Raw genomic sequence first — 15,446 nt, forward strand, 5'->3', positions numbered from 1 at the left:
TTGGCAGGCCAAGAAAATTGGGGCCAACTGCACTCTTCTTTAACTTCATTCTTCTTTCCAGTTACTTCCCTTCATCTCTCCTTCCCTTCTTATCAGGGAATGGTTGTCTAAACTTCCTGTTTCCACTGACATCTCTCTTGCTCAATTAGGACTAAAACATGTTACTACTTCGTCAACCTATTTCAGTCTGAGTTATAGCAGATTTTATCAAGGTCACCAATGACCTCTAAGTCCATTGAACACTTCTTAGTCTCCATTTTGCTTGAATATTCTGTGACACTGGACATAATTGACACCTCTGTCCTTCAAATGGTCTCGGTTTCCATGACGCTATACTTTCCTGTTTTTCTTCTTCTTTTTTCAGTCTGCTTTGCTGGTTTTTTATTTTCTAACTTTTTTTTTTTTTTTTAAATGTTCAGTTGGTTGACCATATAGTACATCATTAGTTTTTGATGTAAGGTTCAGTGATTCATTAGTTGTTCTCTGGAGTTCCTTAAGGCCTTGTCCTAGGCTCTTTCTCTTCAGCCAAACGCTTTCCAGGCAAGCCTCAGGTAATATCTGTAGGTGATTCCCAAACCCATTCCTGACTTCTCTTCTGAGCTTTATACCATTATACCTAGCTGCCTCCCCTATTTTTCTATTTTATTTGTTGTTTATTAATTCAAATATATTTATTTAGGGCCTGTTATTTTCCAGGCATTCTGCTGGTACTGAGAGTGTCTTCAAGGTATTTCCAATGGAATGTGATTGAAACAGAATTCATGATTTGTACTCTCTGCCAAAAAAAAGCAAGCAAGTAAATAAACAAAAATACCCCAGATAAGACCTTCTCTACTACCATTGTTCTCACTGTACTACTGAAATCTGCCAGTTCTTTTAGCCTGAAACTTGGGATCACTCTTGACTCTTCTTTTTATCTGAGCATGGACCCGACTTCATCAAGTCCATCCAATCTGATCCAATTAAATTGAATCCAATTTAATGCAATCAGTGTAGTCTACCCCAATTCAGTATCACCAAGGGCCTGGCCATTCCATTTTCTAGGTATTCTGCCCCCCACCCCTTTTCCTTTTCACAGCCAAGACCCTAGCCTATGCTACTGTTACCTCTTGAGTCAACCGCTGTGGGCACCATCCGGCAGTTTGCCACATGACTGCGACTTTGATCTTTTAAAGTATTTCCTAATTCCTCTCTGTCTCAGTTTTCTTATCTGTAAAGTTGGGATAATAATAGCCCTTCCCTCTTGGATTGCCATGAGGATAAAAAGGATTATTATATATAAATTAGTGCCAGGCACCAAGACCTCAGTAAATTGTTATTGAGACCTTATACAGAATTACATTAAACCAAGGAAAAGGTATGATTAAGACAGAAAGAGGTTTATTAATAATAGATTTGAATGAGGGTAATTATTAGCTTGCTTATCCTTAGCAATGCTGTATATATTCACACAAATCTGCAGCTCTTATAATACATGACCTTATTATGTGTATATTGTTTTCTTAATTAAAAGGCTAAGAAGCACCAGGCCTTTCTAGTAGAGACATGTGAAAATAACGTGAAAGAATTGGAATCGATCTTGGACAGCTTTTCTGTGTCGGGCCAGTGGACATCAGGTTAGTTGAAGGTATAAAATGACAGATGCATCTGTCAATGTTCCAAAGTCACTACATTTTGGGAATTCTGCAGATGCCTCTTCCAGTCCCTCATCTCAACATGTTTCGATCTGATGACATGATAAGAGCAGTTCTCACAGCAGTCAGTTGGCCTAGCTGGCTGAGAAAGGGTGACGGAATGTGGACCTGCTGTTGTCCTCCCAGAACTTGATTTACAAGTGTTGGGGTCTGTATGATTGGACAGACAAGGGCTCACTTGCTGTGTTCTGAATCCAACTGAGAAAAAAGTCCTTACAGTATACCTGCAAGGGGAACAGATGTTTCCATCAAACTGAGCCAAATTCTGAGGCAACCTTCAACAACTTAAAGGTCATGCATTCAAAAGGTTATGTAGGACACAGCCTGTAACAGCGTGCATATGCTAAGCCAGTTTTCTCCTTCACTTCCTACTACCACACATACACTCTCCAGAGAAGAGTGCTTAGGTGAAATATTTTGGTTTTCGTATTAGCACGGTTAATAAGATAAAGAACTATAAAAATTGCATATTAGGTAGGCATATTTTGGGAACTAGAAGCAGCACTAGCTGGTTAACGAATGCTGTCCATGATTTCAACTTTCTTAATTTTTTTGTGTATATGCCATTATGTGTGTAATAGGAACTTTGACCTAAATCCTTTTACCTTGCTACCTCAATTTTCTTTTGCCAAATCATCAGCCTCGAATTACTCTTTTTTTCTGACTCAGTTGTATTCTTCAAAAGGCATGTAAAATTAAATTCATTACAATTTAAAATTGAGCTATTGGGCTCTGTTTTTTTAAGGAATCAAACAGATTTTGGGCCAATTAGTTCTTTAAGGAACTTGTAAGTTATAGAAAGTGTGTCATGCTTGAAAAAGCAGAAGGATATGACCAAGGCCCATTATTACTTTATGGATCTGCGGATTTGTGCCGGTGAGCTATTAGAGATTTATTGTGTTTTATTATTATCTGGTTTTTTGGGTCTGTTTTTAGCCTTCCTACTAGTTTAGCAGTCTTTCATGAAATGAACTTGTAATTTTTCTTAAAATTTAATCTTTTACCCAAAGCATTAGTGTTTTGTGGTTTGTTACTGTGGGGACATAAAAAATATAGATATCCAGTGTTCAATTATATTTGCTAAAGCTTTGGAGAGTAAAATTTTCTTTTGTAATTGTACTGTTTTATTATTGAGATGTGTCATTGCTTAATGGTTTTAGGAGCTTTAAAAATTGTTAAATTATTATCTTAGTATAGCTTATGCTTCAATGTTATTTTAAATATTTCTTCAGAGCTGAATTCAAAAAACTAAAAATAATGCCACATCTTTTTTGAATTTTAAAATGAAATAGTTGATAACAAAGTAACTCACAGGCTATTGCTAAGCCTATTGAAGAAGACTATTAAAGTTTTTCCTTTTCTTTTCATCTTTTTAACTCCTAGTTTCCCATATATAGGCACAGCCTATATATTATAGAGAAAGGGTTTCTGGAAAAGGGACTGTATGGTGAATTAGTGATTTTCGTATTGCTGTAGAGTTGTTTTGTTTCCATATGGTACTGCTTATTCACTCTTTCACCCACCAAGAACCATTCTTCCCTGATCTGTTAAATGGAAGCCCAGGACCAGAGTGAAATCAGGTCCTAAGCAGGTAAGCGTGTCAGCCAGCATGCCAGCAGGAAGAGATGGCACTCTCTAAAGAGTTAGTCAGAAGAGAATTTAATCAAGCTATCTATGGAAATGTGGACAGGATAAGAGAACCAATAAGGTAAGGTAAGACAGGGGCACCTGGGTGGCTCAGTCAGTTAAGCGTCCAGCTCTTAGTTTCAGTTCAGGTCATGATCTCATGGGTCATGGGATCAAGCCCCCCGTGGGGCTCTGCACTCAGCAGGGAGTCTGCTTGAGATTTTCTCTCTCTGCCCGTCCCCCCACTTGTGGGCATATGTGTGCATGCGCGCGCTCTCTCTCTCAAATAAATCTTAAAAAGGAAAAAAAAAGAGATAGGATAAGACAGCAAGAAGAAGCCAGAGTGGAAACCCCATGCCTAAGCCTAAAGGGTCCAGTGGAGGGCACATTGTCACCATAGTCTGATACAAGGCACAGGACCTGCCTGACGAGAGCTGTGGCTGCTAAAAAATGAGGAACGCATTGGAGCAGAGGAAACAGAAGAAATGAATACCCTGACATTCTCTTCTTTCCTTTTGTTTCTTTCTCCCTCCACCCTCTTGATCACCTACAAGTACACTCACTGCCCAAATCCAACCAGAAGCCAGAGGGCAGAGGAGCCCAGATCATGTAGTCTCTAGAGGTCAGCCTTCACCACAAGGTGAAACATTGTTTGTTAAAATAATTTAACAAAACCTGTCACTTCTGGAAATACCTTGATGAAATTCTCTTCTGAGAGTTTAGAGAGTACCATCTCTCTTCCTGCTGGCACCTGGGCTGATCTACTTACCTGCTCAGGACCCGCTTTCCCTCTGGACCTGGGCTTCCGTGAGGCAGCCATGGGAGACTCCGATGGATTCCCTTTCTGCTTACGCTGGTTCAGGGTGGGGTTTTATTACTTCATGGAGGGCTATAAATAATAAGCTTTATTGCTTAATATGGAAGGACCTGCACAATTAGGATTGTCTGCTATGTCAGGCCTGGCTTTGTCTCCATGAAGATGAACAAATATTTTGCTCCTCACAAATAAGGTCACATAAGAACTTATCCTAGACTAACTTGTCCTCTGTACCTGTGTGATATAAACATGTATATAGCTCACAGTATATATGTTTTTGAGGACAAGTCTGTTTCAAAGAGAAACAGGGTGTTACTATGTGATGATAGGGCAGCCTTAGAATTTGTTACAGAATTAATTCAGTCACCTCCAGAAAGGTTTTCCAGAGAGATCCTCTGCTCTGCAGTATGGGCAGTAGACAACAGTGCTTAACTTCCTTTTGTTACCTCTTCCTACCTTTCAGTTCAAGATACTGGTAGCAATCCATGGTAGAAATTTTGATGGTCACAAAATTTGTTGTTGTTGTTGTTATTTGTTTGTTTTGTTTTTACTTGCTTTTTAAAATGGGGTGAATGAAAATTATTTTCTTGGATGAATTTTCATCCAGAGTTGGCATGAGTTGCCAGCTGTTCTCTTCCCCATCTTCTTCAGCTTCTGCGGTCGGTCCTCTACGTTAAGTGTTTCTGAAGTAACAGTAACCCATCCGCTTATCTTGGTGTAGCAAATGAGGCCAAGTTTCAGTTAGTGTCAGACCTTCAGGAATTTATTTACTTAGAGGATTTACTTTGATTTTTTCATGGGTGATCAGTGTGGTAGTTCACACCTTGTTTCCTAGTGCCTCCAACCCTGCTCCCTCTGGCTGCCTTTCTCTCCGTCCACCCTGCTCCCTCTGGCTGCCTTTCTCTCTGTCCACCCTGCTCCCCACTGCAGTCTGTTTTCTCTGTAGCCACCAGGATGATCATTTGAAAACCCAAGACAGAGCATGTTATTTCTTTGCTTTAAATCTTCCTGGGCTCTGCATTTCATTAAGCATAGAAGCTGAAGTACTAGCAGTGGCTTGGAAGACCCAACATGGTCTGCCCCTGTCCTTTATCACCCCTTTGACTTCCCCTGTACCTCTTTCTGTTTTGGCCCCTCTGGCCTCTTTTTGCTTCTGGAGCACACCAAGCATGCTCTTGCCTTGGGGGCCATTGTGCTGGCTATTCTTTCTGGAAACTTACCTGGAAAGTTCTTTACTTAGATGTGTCTGCATAGCTCTCTCTCATCTTTTCATTTTATTTATTTAAAAATTTTTTAAAAAGATTTTTTATTTTCTTAAGTAATCTCTACCCCCAACGTGGGGCTAGAACTCAGAATCCCAAGATCAAGAGTTACATGCTTTACTGACTGAACCAGCCAGACCCCTCTCTCTTGTCTTTGTAAATCTATGCCCAGGTCTCACTCTGATGCGTACCTGCTACTTATTCCCATGCCACTTGTCTCACTACCTCTCCCTTTTCTCTTCTACTTCTTTTCTTCCCCATAGCACTTATTGCTGTCCAACATTTTTAACACACTACATGGTGCATTTTTTTTATCAGTGTTAGAATTCTCTGAAGAAACAGAACCAGTTGAATAGATGTAGGAGTGGCTCACGTGGTTATAGAGCCTGGGAAATCCCATGACCTGTTGTCTGCAAACTGAAGACCCAGGAAAGCCAGTGGTATAATTCAGTCTGAATCCAAAGGCCTGAGAACCCGGGGCTCCTGGGGTCCGAAGGAGGATTTGGAAGTCCCAGCTCGAGAAGAAAGAGAGAATTTGTCCTCCTTCTGCCATTTTGTCTGTGATGGGGGGATAAGGAGGCAATAGATTGGATGATACTAGCCCACATTGGTGAGGGCAGAGCTCTACTCAGTCTACGGATTCAAATGCTAATTTGCTTCAGAAACACCTTCACAGACACACCCAGAAATGCTTTGCCAGTTATCTGGGCACGCTTAGCCCAGTCAAATTGACACATAAAATTAATCCTGACAATATCCAAGCTCCATGAAGTCAAGGGTATTTGTCCCTTTTATTTACTAATGTACTTTAAGCAGCTAGAAGATTCCTTGGCATAAAGCAGTCACTCAGCAAATCTTGGTTGCATATTAATGAATAAAAGTGTGAATGAATTAATATCAGGTCAAAAGTCCATTTTGCATTTTAATTTTTGAGGTTATAAAGGTAGTCATGGGGCACCTGGGTGGCTCAGTGGGTTAAGCCTCTGCCTTCAGCTCAGGTCATGATCTCAGGGTCCTGGGATCGAGGTCCCCATCGGGCTCTCTGCTCAGTGGGGAGCCTGCTTCTCCCTTTCTCTCTGCCTGCCTCTATGCCTACTTGTGATCTCTCTCTCTGTCATATAAATAAATAAAATCTTTAAAAAAATAAAGGTAGTCATGGAGTTTCTTTCCAAATTATAGCAGCCTTTTGGGTAGCAATCCATATGGAATCATCAGGAAGATTGACCTTAAGTGGAAAAGATGTGTGATCTTCCATGGGCCATAGAAATAACTTGATTGAATACTATCATCAGGCAAGATAGTCTCAGTTTGCTTGAACAGGGACATTTATTTCATATTTCTGCTTCCTACTGAAATTGAAGCACTACAGCTGTTCTTGTCTCATTTCTTTTCTTGTGAAAATTCTTCTAGTAGGGTGTATGTGGGGAAAAATCCTTTCTCACTTTGAACCTATGTAGTCTTTCTGCCCCAAGTGTTTCTTCTAAAACAGTTTCACCTCTGCCTGAGGATGTTAGCAAACATACAGAATGTAACTTTTCCTTCCTTAGGTTCACAAAAGAAAGTTTTTCTTGTGGCTCTGTCTTGGAGCCTCCTCAGGGTGGTTGACTTTCCTGTTGACTGAGAGCCCTCTGACCTTCTTCAACCTTTCCTTCCTTGAGGAAATCATTTGTAACACTCCCGAGGTATTCTTTTTCTTTCTACTGGAGAGGACCCTGGGAAGTTATAGCAACAGCATTTGATGCCTTTAGGCGTATTTATATATGTATCACCCAGGAATTGGGCAGTCCTAGGGACGGCTCTTAGGATAATCAGGACAACAAATTGGACTTTTCTTCTCCTCCTTTACTTCTTTCATAAAAGGCTATGGTCTAGATCTGGTATCTTCTTGAGAATTCTAATTGTTCTTGTGAACCTCATGGCCAGTACCTTTTAACTGGAGATTCATGTGTCACCGAGAAGCTGAGGATGCTTCTGAGAGGCAGAAGGGTCTCTTTTGGTTTCATTTGGCGAATTCTTCTCACTTACTTCTCTCACCTCCCTGTCTACCGAGGTTTACAAACCATGACTGGCCTACTTCCTCATGCTCTTGTTTCAGTTTGTAAAGTCCAAGGGAGTGACTTCGGTAAGATTGCTCAACATCCTCCAATGAGATCATTAATTAATCACACAATTATGAAGACTAAGAAACCCAGCACCTGCAGTTGGCAAGCTGGAGATGCAGGAGGCCTAATGGTGTAGTTCCAGTTTGATTCTGAAGTGCTGAGAACCAGGAGAGCTGCCGGTGTAGATTGCAGTCGAAGTCTGAGTCAAAAGGCGGGAGAAGACCAATGGCCCTACTTGGAGACAATCAGGCAGAGAAAGAATTCCTTCTAATTTGGCCTTCTATTCTATTCAGACCTTCAGTGGATTGGATGAGGCCCATCTGCTCTGGGGAGGGTGATCTGCTTTCTCAGTCTACTGATCCAAATGTCAGTCTCATCCAGAAACATCCTCATAGACACATCCAGAAATAATGTTTAACTGAGTATCTGTGTCCCAGTCAAGTTTATGCATAAAACGAATTACAAATTACTACATTATTAATATCCCCTCTCTGCCTTACTCTTAGCCTATGGTAACCACCATTCTACTTTCTGTTTGTATGTATTTGACCTCATAGAGTGGAATCTTATAGCATCAGTCTTTTTGTGATCGGCTTATCTCACCTAGCACAAGGACCTCCAGTTTCATCCATGTTATAGCATGGGACAGGAATCCTTCCTTTCTGAGGCTAAATAATATTTACATTTTATTTATCTGCTGATGCACCTTGGATCACTTCTACCTTTCGGCTCTTTGACTAGTCCTCCTATAAACATGGAAATATCTCCTCAAGACCTTGTTTCAGTTCTCTTAGATATTCACCCAGAAGTGAAATTACTGGTCTATTAGCTTTTTAAAAAATTTGATTTTTAAGTAATCTCTATACCCAACATGGGGCACGAACTCAGAACCCCAAGATAAAGAGTCGTGTGCTCTATGATTGAGGTGCCCCTGATCTATTAACTTTAATCACAGATGATTAGTGAAATGAGCCCATTTCCATATTTTATCCGCTATAAATTGAGTTTCCTGGTTAGAAGCAATGCTATGTGGAACATGTAATTGTGAATAAGATCTCTTACAAATTCACAGATGGTGATTTCAGCAGAAATACTATGGTCAGGGAAGGAAAATCTACACCCAGAGTTAGTGTCTACCTTAGTAGGAATGAAGCATTGCTCCTTCCCTGATGGAAGTGACTTAAGATAATCCGCTTGCCACCAGGGCCTAGAGATGAGGTCCTAGATGAACCCTAGCATGGGTTCACTTTCTCTGCTATTGATAGATTTTGCATTTAACAGGGGTTTTAATCCTATCAGTCATGGTGAATGGAAGTCTGTGTTGCTGAGCCCATATATTCTCTGCATCCTTGCTTCCATGACCCTTTTGTTGTAAAGAAAACAAAGGTGATAAGGACGAAGGTGGCTGAGAAGAGATGCTAGGTAGTAGCCACAGAATGCCTCATTTTGTCCTCCTGATTGTTAAGATCTTCTTCTACTGATTGGTCTGAGCATAGTGCCCATTTGGATACATCTTTCCACGTACTCTTGCCCATGTCATCTTGTTACCGATTTTCCAGTTGTGTTCTTTTCGGTCCCTGACCATTTTTGTTAAATTCTTAGCTACTGTCCACACATCGGTGTACATTTGTACTTTTGGTAATTTCTCATTCCAGGTGAAATGGCGATCAGGTCCATTACTTGTTCTGACTACTGGCAGAATTTCACTTCATCCCCATCCTTCAGGGCCATCCTTGAGGGGGGTTGTAGAGCTGCGACTGTCTACTTTTAATTAGTGTCAGCATATACAGAACCGTGTATATACTGAACCCAATTTTTTTTCTCCCATGAGTCAACGGGTCATTGGAAACCTTCCATGGATTCAGGTTGTGGATTAAGAGGGGAGGCAATATAACAGTCATAGGGCCCATTCAAATCTGGGCTATTTGCTCATAAAACTTAATTGAACCTTCCGGATTTACTTGAATCCAGTTTTGTATAGACCACTTTCACTTGACGATGGAGTGCTGTTGTGCATGCCCAAGTTTATGGATTGCCAGATCAGACAATAGTGATTTTGTGATGGGCAATTCTTGTCTCATGGTAAATTGGTGGCCATGAATTTATTATCTGCTGAGAACCAGTAGCAAGTGTAAAGCTTGATTCTCAAGAGGAGAAGAGTTATCTGCAGAGGATGACTTGCTTTGTTCCAATACCCTAAAAGTTTACATGTGGTTCTACAAGGACCTGCCAAACTTGACCTGCAGGAGCTTGAGCCATCAGAATGCTGTCATCAACTTGGTAGAGAGCTAAGTAGGACGTGTGATGTGATGTTCTTGGAATGGAAAGTTGATTAAGATTTCTATAGACTAGATTCTGCTGGAGTTGATACAGCTCTGAGGAAAGCTGTGAATGAGTATTGCTGGCCCTGATGGCTGAAGGAAACTGTCTTAGTAGTTTTTACTAGGAAGATGGAAGAAATAGCTTCATTCCAATTGCCGGGAAATGTATTGACTGCAACAATGAAACTACATCTCCAACTGCAGCTGCAATTGCAATCATGTGTAATTATGCTTACGGTAATTCACTGTCATTCCCCAAGATTCATCTGTATCCTGCACAAGCCAGATAGATGAGTTGAAGGCTGATGTGGTTGGAATCACCACCCCTGTATCTTTTAAGTCCTTCCCAGTGGCACTGATCTCTGTAATCTCTCCAGAAAGGTGACATTACTTTTGACTTACTGTTTTGGTAGGTAAAAGTTCTAGTGACTTCCACGTGCTCTTTTTCTATTCAGTTTTCCTCTGTAAATCCTCCACTCCATGCGTCAGGGAACTAGTATGGATATGGTGCCAGTTTCTGCATTTGTCTTTTCTTAGCTCTGTATTCCAAACCAGGGAAATAAGGTGAGTTCAGGTACCTGCTGGGGCCACTGGTAATAGAAATTTAGCCAAAACTCAGTCCATCCCCTGACCTTTATCAGCTCCTACCCTAACTATGAACCACAATGGCGTGTTAGTTCTCTAAGTGTCAGTGTCAGCCCAGATCCAGTGCCCAGTTATCCTAGTGATAATCCCCTTTTTCCGGTGCATAGTCACCTTGGTAAATGGTTCCATGTTTCTTTGAGGAAGGTGAGGAGGAAGATTTACAGTATGATCTTCTGGCAGTATGTTAGGGTTTCCCAAGGGAACCCCTCCTCTTTATTCAAGAGACACTGGGTCTGTGAACTAGCTCAAGTCTGATCATTGGTTGAGAGCCAAGACTCTTTTCTATGTTGATTGCATTTAGACCTCTGGCAATTAGACCTAGAGCTTTTCTACTTATACGAATCAGATAACATTTAAGTAGAGTGCCTACCTATTTTAGTCCTATGAGCGCTAAGATCAGTTAGCCAACACCAGCGATCTCTGTGGGTAAAACCATTTTGTTTACTGCTTTGATTTCAACCATGTCCAGTTTGTTTCTGGAAGTTAAGTGCTACTACTTGGCCTTTGTCACCCAGATCCGGATCCCATCATCTTCACTGAATTCAGGGAACCTAGCTTGATTGCTGTTATCCCTGCTACACAGAACTTATTGAGCCCCACAGAGCTAGGTCATCACGGATGCTGGGGCTCCCCTCAACAATACATATCTCAAACATTGGTAAAGAAAGTGTTTTTGTGTTTTGTTTTTGTTTTTGTTTTTGTTTTTAACTTACCCTGGAGACATAGTTAGGGGTTGAGTGAGCATGACTTACATCATAACTACTCTCCATATGTTAGGGAAGTTAGAAGCCATTTTCCTTAGAAACTCCAGAGTGGGTACCTGTGTTTATAAGATAAGGAAGATGTTTATGATCTCAGTGAGTAAAACAAATTAATATGCAGAATGTAGTCTCAGTTTGACAAGCATAACTGCCAACAAAATGTTTATATTTAATGCTTTTGGAGTGAAAAAGGAATTTTCTTGGTCATCAGTGTATTTCGATTTTCTTAGGTGAAGATATAACCCATTTGAATGTATTTTCTTTGTCTTACTATGTGATTAAAAATCCACATTAAAATAAAATAATAATAAAATAAAATAAAATAAAAATCCACATTTTTTTCCTATTCTGAGGTTGAACAGGACTACTCATGTTCTATATGTATGTATACATACATTTATACACACATACATACACATATGTATTCTTAAAAAAACTCTGTCTTTTGCCTTCTGTTGTCTCTCTATTCTTTTTCTTTCTTTCCTTTTTTTTTTTTTTTTTTTAAATCTCATTTATTTTAGAGAGAGAGAGTGAGAGAGACCACTAGTAGAGGGGAAAGGTAGAGGGAGAAGCAGACTCCCTGGTGAGCTGGAGCCCCATGTGGGACTCGATCCCAGGACCCTGGGATGCTGACCTGAACTGGAGGCAGATGCTTAAACAACTGAGCCACCCAGGCACCCTCTCCATTATTTCTTTTCTTTTTTTTTTTTTTTTTTAAAGATTTTTATTTATTTATTTGACAGACAGAGATCACAAGTAGACAGAGAGGCAGGCAGAGAGAGAGAGGGAAGCAGGCTCCCCGCTGAGCAGAGAGCCCGATGTGGGACTCGATCCCAGGACCCTGAGATCATGACCTGAGCCGAAGGCAGCGGCTTAACCCACTGAGCCACCCAGGCACCCTCCATTATTTCTTAATAATTCTCCCCTTTTGGGGTCTTGCAGGAAACTGAAGTAGATAAGAGAATGTTTGAGATGGTTGAAGAGATAGAGTTACCTTATTCATGACAACTTACTGTGGAACTATAGGTTACTGAGGTAGTAACATCGGCTTGAGAAACTGTGGTTTATTTGGGCCAGGTAAAAATACTAAGTTTTTGAGTTTCTTTAAAAGAAAACATTTAAATTGAAGGCTTGGAACCATTTATCCTACCTCCCTCTCTGCAGTGGGCTACTCATTCAAAAAAAAAGATTTGCCTTTATGTAATCATTCTAGGTAAGTGTATACCTAAGAAACATAGAAATTGGGTGCTCTTTATTAGGATAGCAGTTTCTAATCCACCATGAGATCATGAAAGAAAGGTATGCCCTTGACAGGAGATTGATTAGTCCCACACAGGATGGAAAATTCATTCTTCCCCAAAAATCTTCTCTGGTCAGAAGCATTGCCAGTTAAGGTTGGCCTTTTTAGCCAAATAATTATACCACAACCCAAGTGGAATTGTTAATCAGAATCAGATTCAGGTGGTTTGCTTCAAATCACAAAGGATAATAATGCTTAAAAATAAAATCATATGATACATACCAGAAAAGAAGAATATCACTATAAATAATAAAACATTCACTGGTTATGCCATGGTTACACACACACACATATTTTTATATTTAATGTAAGTGTTATGATGTTGAGTAGAAATACAAAATAAAATATGAAAATTCTCAAATACAAAAACAAAAACAAAAAAAGATTTGCCGAGGTATACCCAGAGTTGAAATATACTTAATAATCAAAGTGAATAAGAGAGACTGAAACAGGTGGCGGTGATGGGAAAGTATAGGCTGGCCTCCAGGTACTGAGACATACATGTATGGAGAGAAAGTTGGAAGGTTTTGAGTTGGTATTTTGAAATATAAAGTGTTCTAACATATTCCGTTCTTCGTTTGGACTTTGACCTTTGAAAAGCCATTTATGACCACTTTTCAAATTATTTTTATGGCTCTTCATCTGTGGATTTTTAGAGCTTTCTTTGATAAGATATCATTAATAGGTTATTGTTTCTTATAATATTCAAGGGTTAGAATATTATTAGGTTAAATCAAATTGTCAGTAATGTCCTGAGTCCTAGTGACCCTTTCTTCTTATTTATAAGCATTTTGCCATGTTAAGGGACCAGAAACAATTTCTTTTTATAATGGATGTGGGTGAGACTTAATGCATACTTTGTATTTCAACTGACTTTATTATAAAAGCATTTTCAAGCAAAGAGACTTTATTTTATGTAGAGTATAAGAATATGCATGGGTCAGTAAGGACAGGGCATTTTGTCCTCTTACCCTTTAACACTCATATTAAAATGGTTTTATTCTTCTGAATTTCTAAGAGGAAGTTTTCTCCCTTATTGTAAAAGCCAGCAGATTTCCCGAGTGTCCTTGCATGATTTATTCATGGCCTACTTGTGTAGTAGCAAAAGAAAAGAATTATACATTACATTTTTTTTATCTTGTGCAAGAGCAATTTAAAAAATATATATTTGGTAAGGCCTTTAATAAAATTTTTAATGAGTTGTCTTTCTAACTCATAGTAATTATAAAGAGTACTGTCTCTTCCATTATCATGGTTCAGAGCAGGGTCTCTCTCTCTTTTTTTTTTTTTTTTTTTTTTTTGCCTCGCTGGGATATGTGTTGTTTCCATATTACTTCTGGTTTTTTTTTTTGGTTAAATATTCTTTTGTTTAAGAAAATCTAAGGTGAACCCATACTTAAGATAGTGTTTAAATTATACCTGGATGAGTGTAATAAATTTATTAGTAACATTTTGTCCGCGATTAAAACACTAAATATCACCAATATTCCGAGGTAGTCTGTCATTTACCAAAATTTTCCCTCCCTTTCTTCCTTCCTTCCTTTCCTCCTCTCTTTCTTTCTTTCTTCTTTCCTTTATTGCCTTCTATCCTATCCTCCAAAAGTTCTAGCAGTTGAATACATGAGGAATGGATAAATAGTCTCATGTAATTATTTGTTTACTATTCTTCCTCCTCTTTTTTTTTCTTTAAAAAGATTTTATTTATATATTTTAGAGATAGAGTGAAAACAGGAACAAGGCGGGGGTGGGGGGTGGGGGGAGGGGGAGGAGTAGAGGGAGAGGGAGGGCAGACTTCATGCTGAGGCTCTATCCTACCCCCTACAGATCATGACCTGAGCTGAAATCAAGAGTTGGGACCTCCAACTGATTGAGCCATCCAGGGGCCCCTCTTTCCTCCTCTTTTTAGACTGTAAATTCTCTGAGGACAAAGACTACACTAATCTTATTCACCTCCATTTACCTAATGCCTTGGATTAGTAAGTAGTAGGAATTCAGTAAAGTATTTGAATGAAAGAGCCAATGAATAATAAAACATATATTATGAATGCTTCTTTTTGAAATCATCCTTGTTAAAAATATGTTTCTTGTCTATTGCAATAGATTGTAAAATATGCTGGGGAGAAATTATAATAGGAAAAGAGAAATATTTTTAATAGAATATTTCAACATTTGCTACTTGTTTTTTAACAGTAAAAGAGAAGTACAGTGAACAATCAATTTAAAGTGGTTTTTAAAACTAAACTTTTGATGATTTTGGATTAATCTTTTGAGCTACAGTTGACCATGTGACCTTGATTGGCTCGACTAACTTATGGCCCAACTAAATTAAAATAGTTTGAGGGCCTAATATGGAAATACTCATATTTTTATAATAAGTATCAGTTTTAAGGGTTTTAATTCAAACATGATGTGGGCCTATGTAGATAATAGCATTTTTGTTATTTATTTCAAATTGTAACTTGAGAATTTTAAGGGTTGAAGAGTGTTTCCAAGCATAACAGAAAATTATGTGCTCTTGGGTTCAGAAATTATTATTTAAGCAAAATAGGCCTGACTGATCAGAAACACAAGGACCAAAGTAACTGGTGTGTAACTTCCCAAAACAAGGTTAGTATTTGGGCTGTTCATTTAATTGTTGGATAGCAGGTGTGTACAAATACTTCAGTTAATTAGGCGATGGAGAGAAAAGAAGCTCACTACTAACTACAGTGTGGGCCTCGGTAAGGTAGGGAGTAGTCGTAAATTTGCACTTGATACCTTATGAACTTAATTTGATCATTTGTTTAGAAAGGCTATTAATACTTGGCTATACAGTAGTATACTTTGGAGAGGAAGACTCTGCTCAGTGTTTCATAACATCTTTTCAGCTCTATCTAATTGTAATATCTCTGTTACTGTTTACTTAGCTTTTGTCTCCT

General features: G+C 39.2%; 1 protein-coding gene across 2 annotated transcripts in view; it reads left to right on the plus strand.

The window, feature by feature from the left end:
* Positions 1-15,446, plus strand: part of LOC111156618 (coiled-coil domain containing 171) — a 284,698-nt gene that overhangs the window by 82,581 nt on the left and 186,671 nt on the right. For both annotated transcript variants that reach the window (XM_022517612.1, XM_022517611.1), the window contains exon 10: positions 1,514-1,616. In XM_022517612.1, the coding sequence (XP_022373320.1) occupies positions 1,514-1,616 (103 nt within the window). The remainder of the gene's footprint in view (positions 1-1,513; positions 1,617-15,446) is intronic.

Source organism: Enhydra lutris, unplaced genomic scaffold (assembly GCF_002288905.1).
Source record: "Enhydra lutris kenyoni isolate GAN:26980312 unplaced genomic scaffold, ASM228890v2 scaffoldscaffold47, whole genome shotgun sequence".
Taxonomy (NCBI): domain Eukaryota; kingdom Metazoa; phylum Chordata; class Mammalia; order Carnivora; family Mustelidae; genus Enhydra; species Enhydra lutris.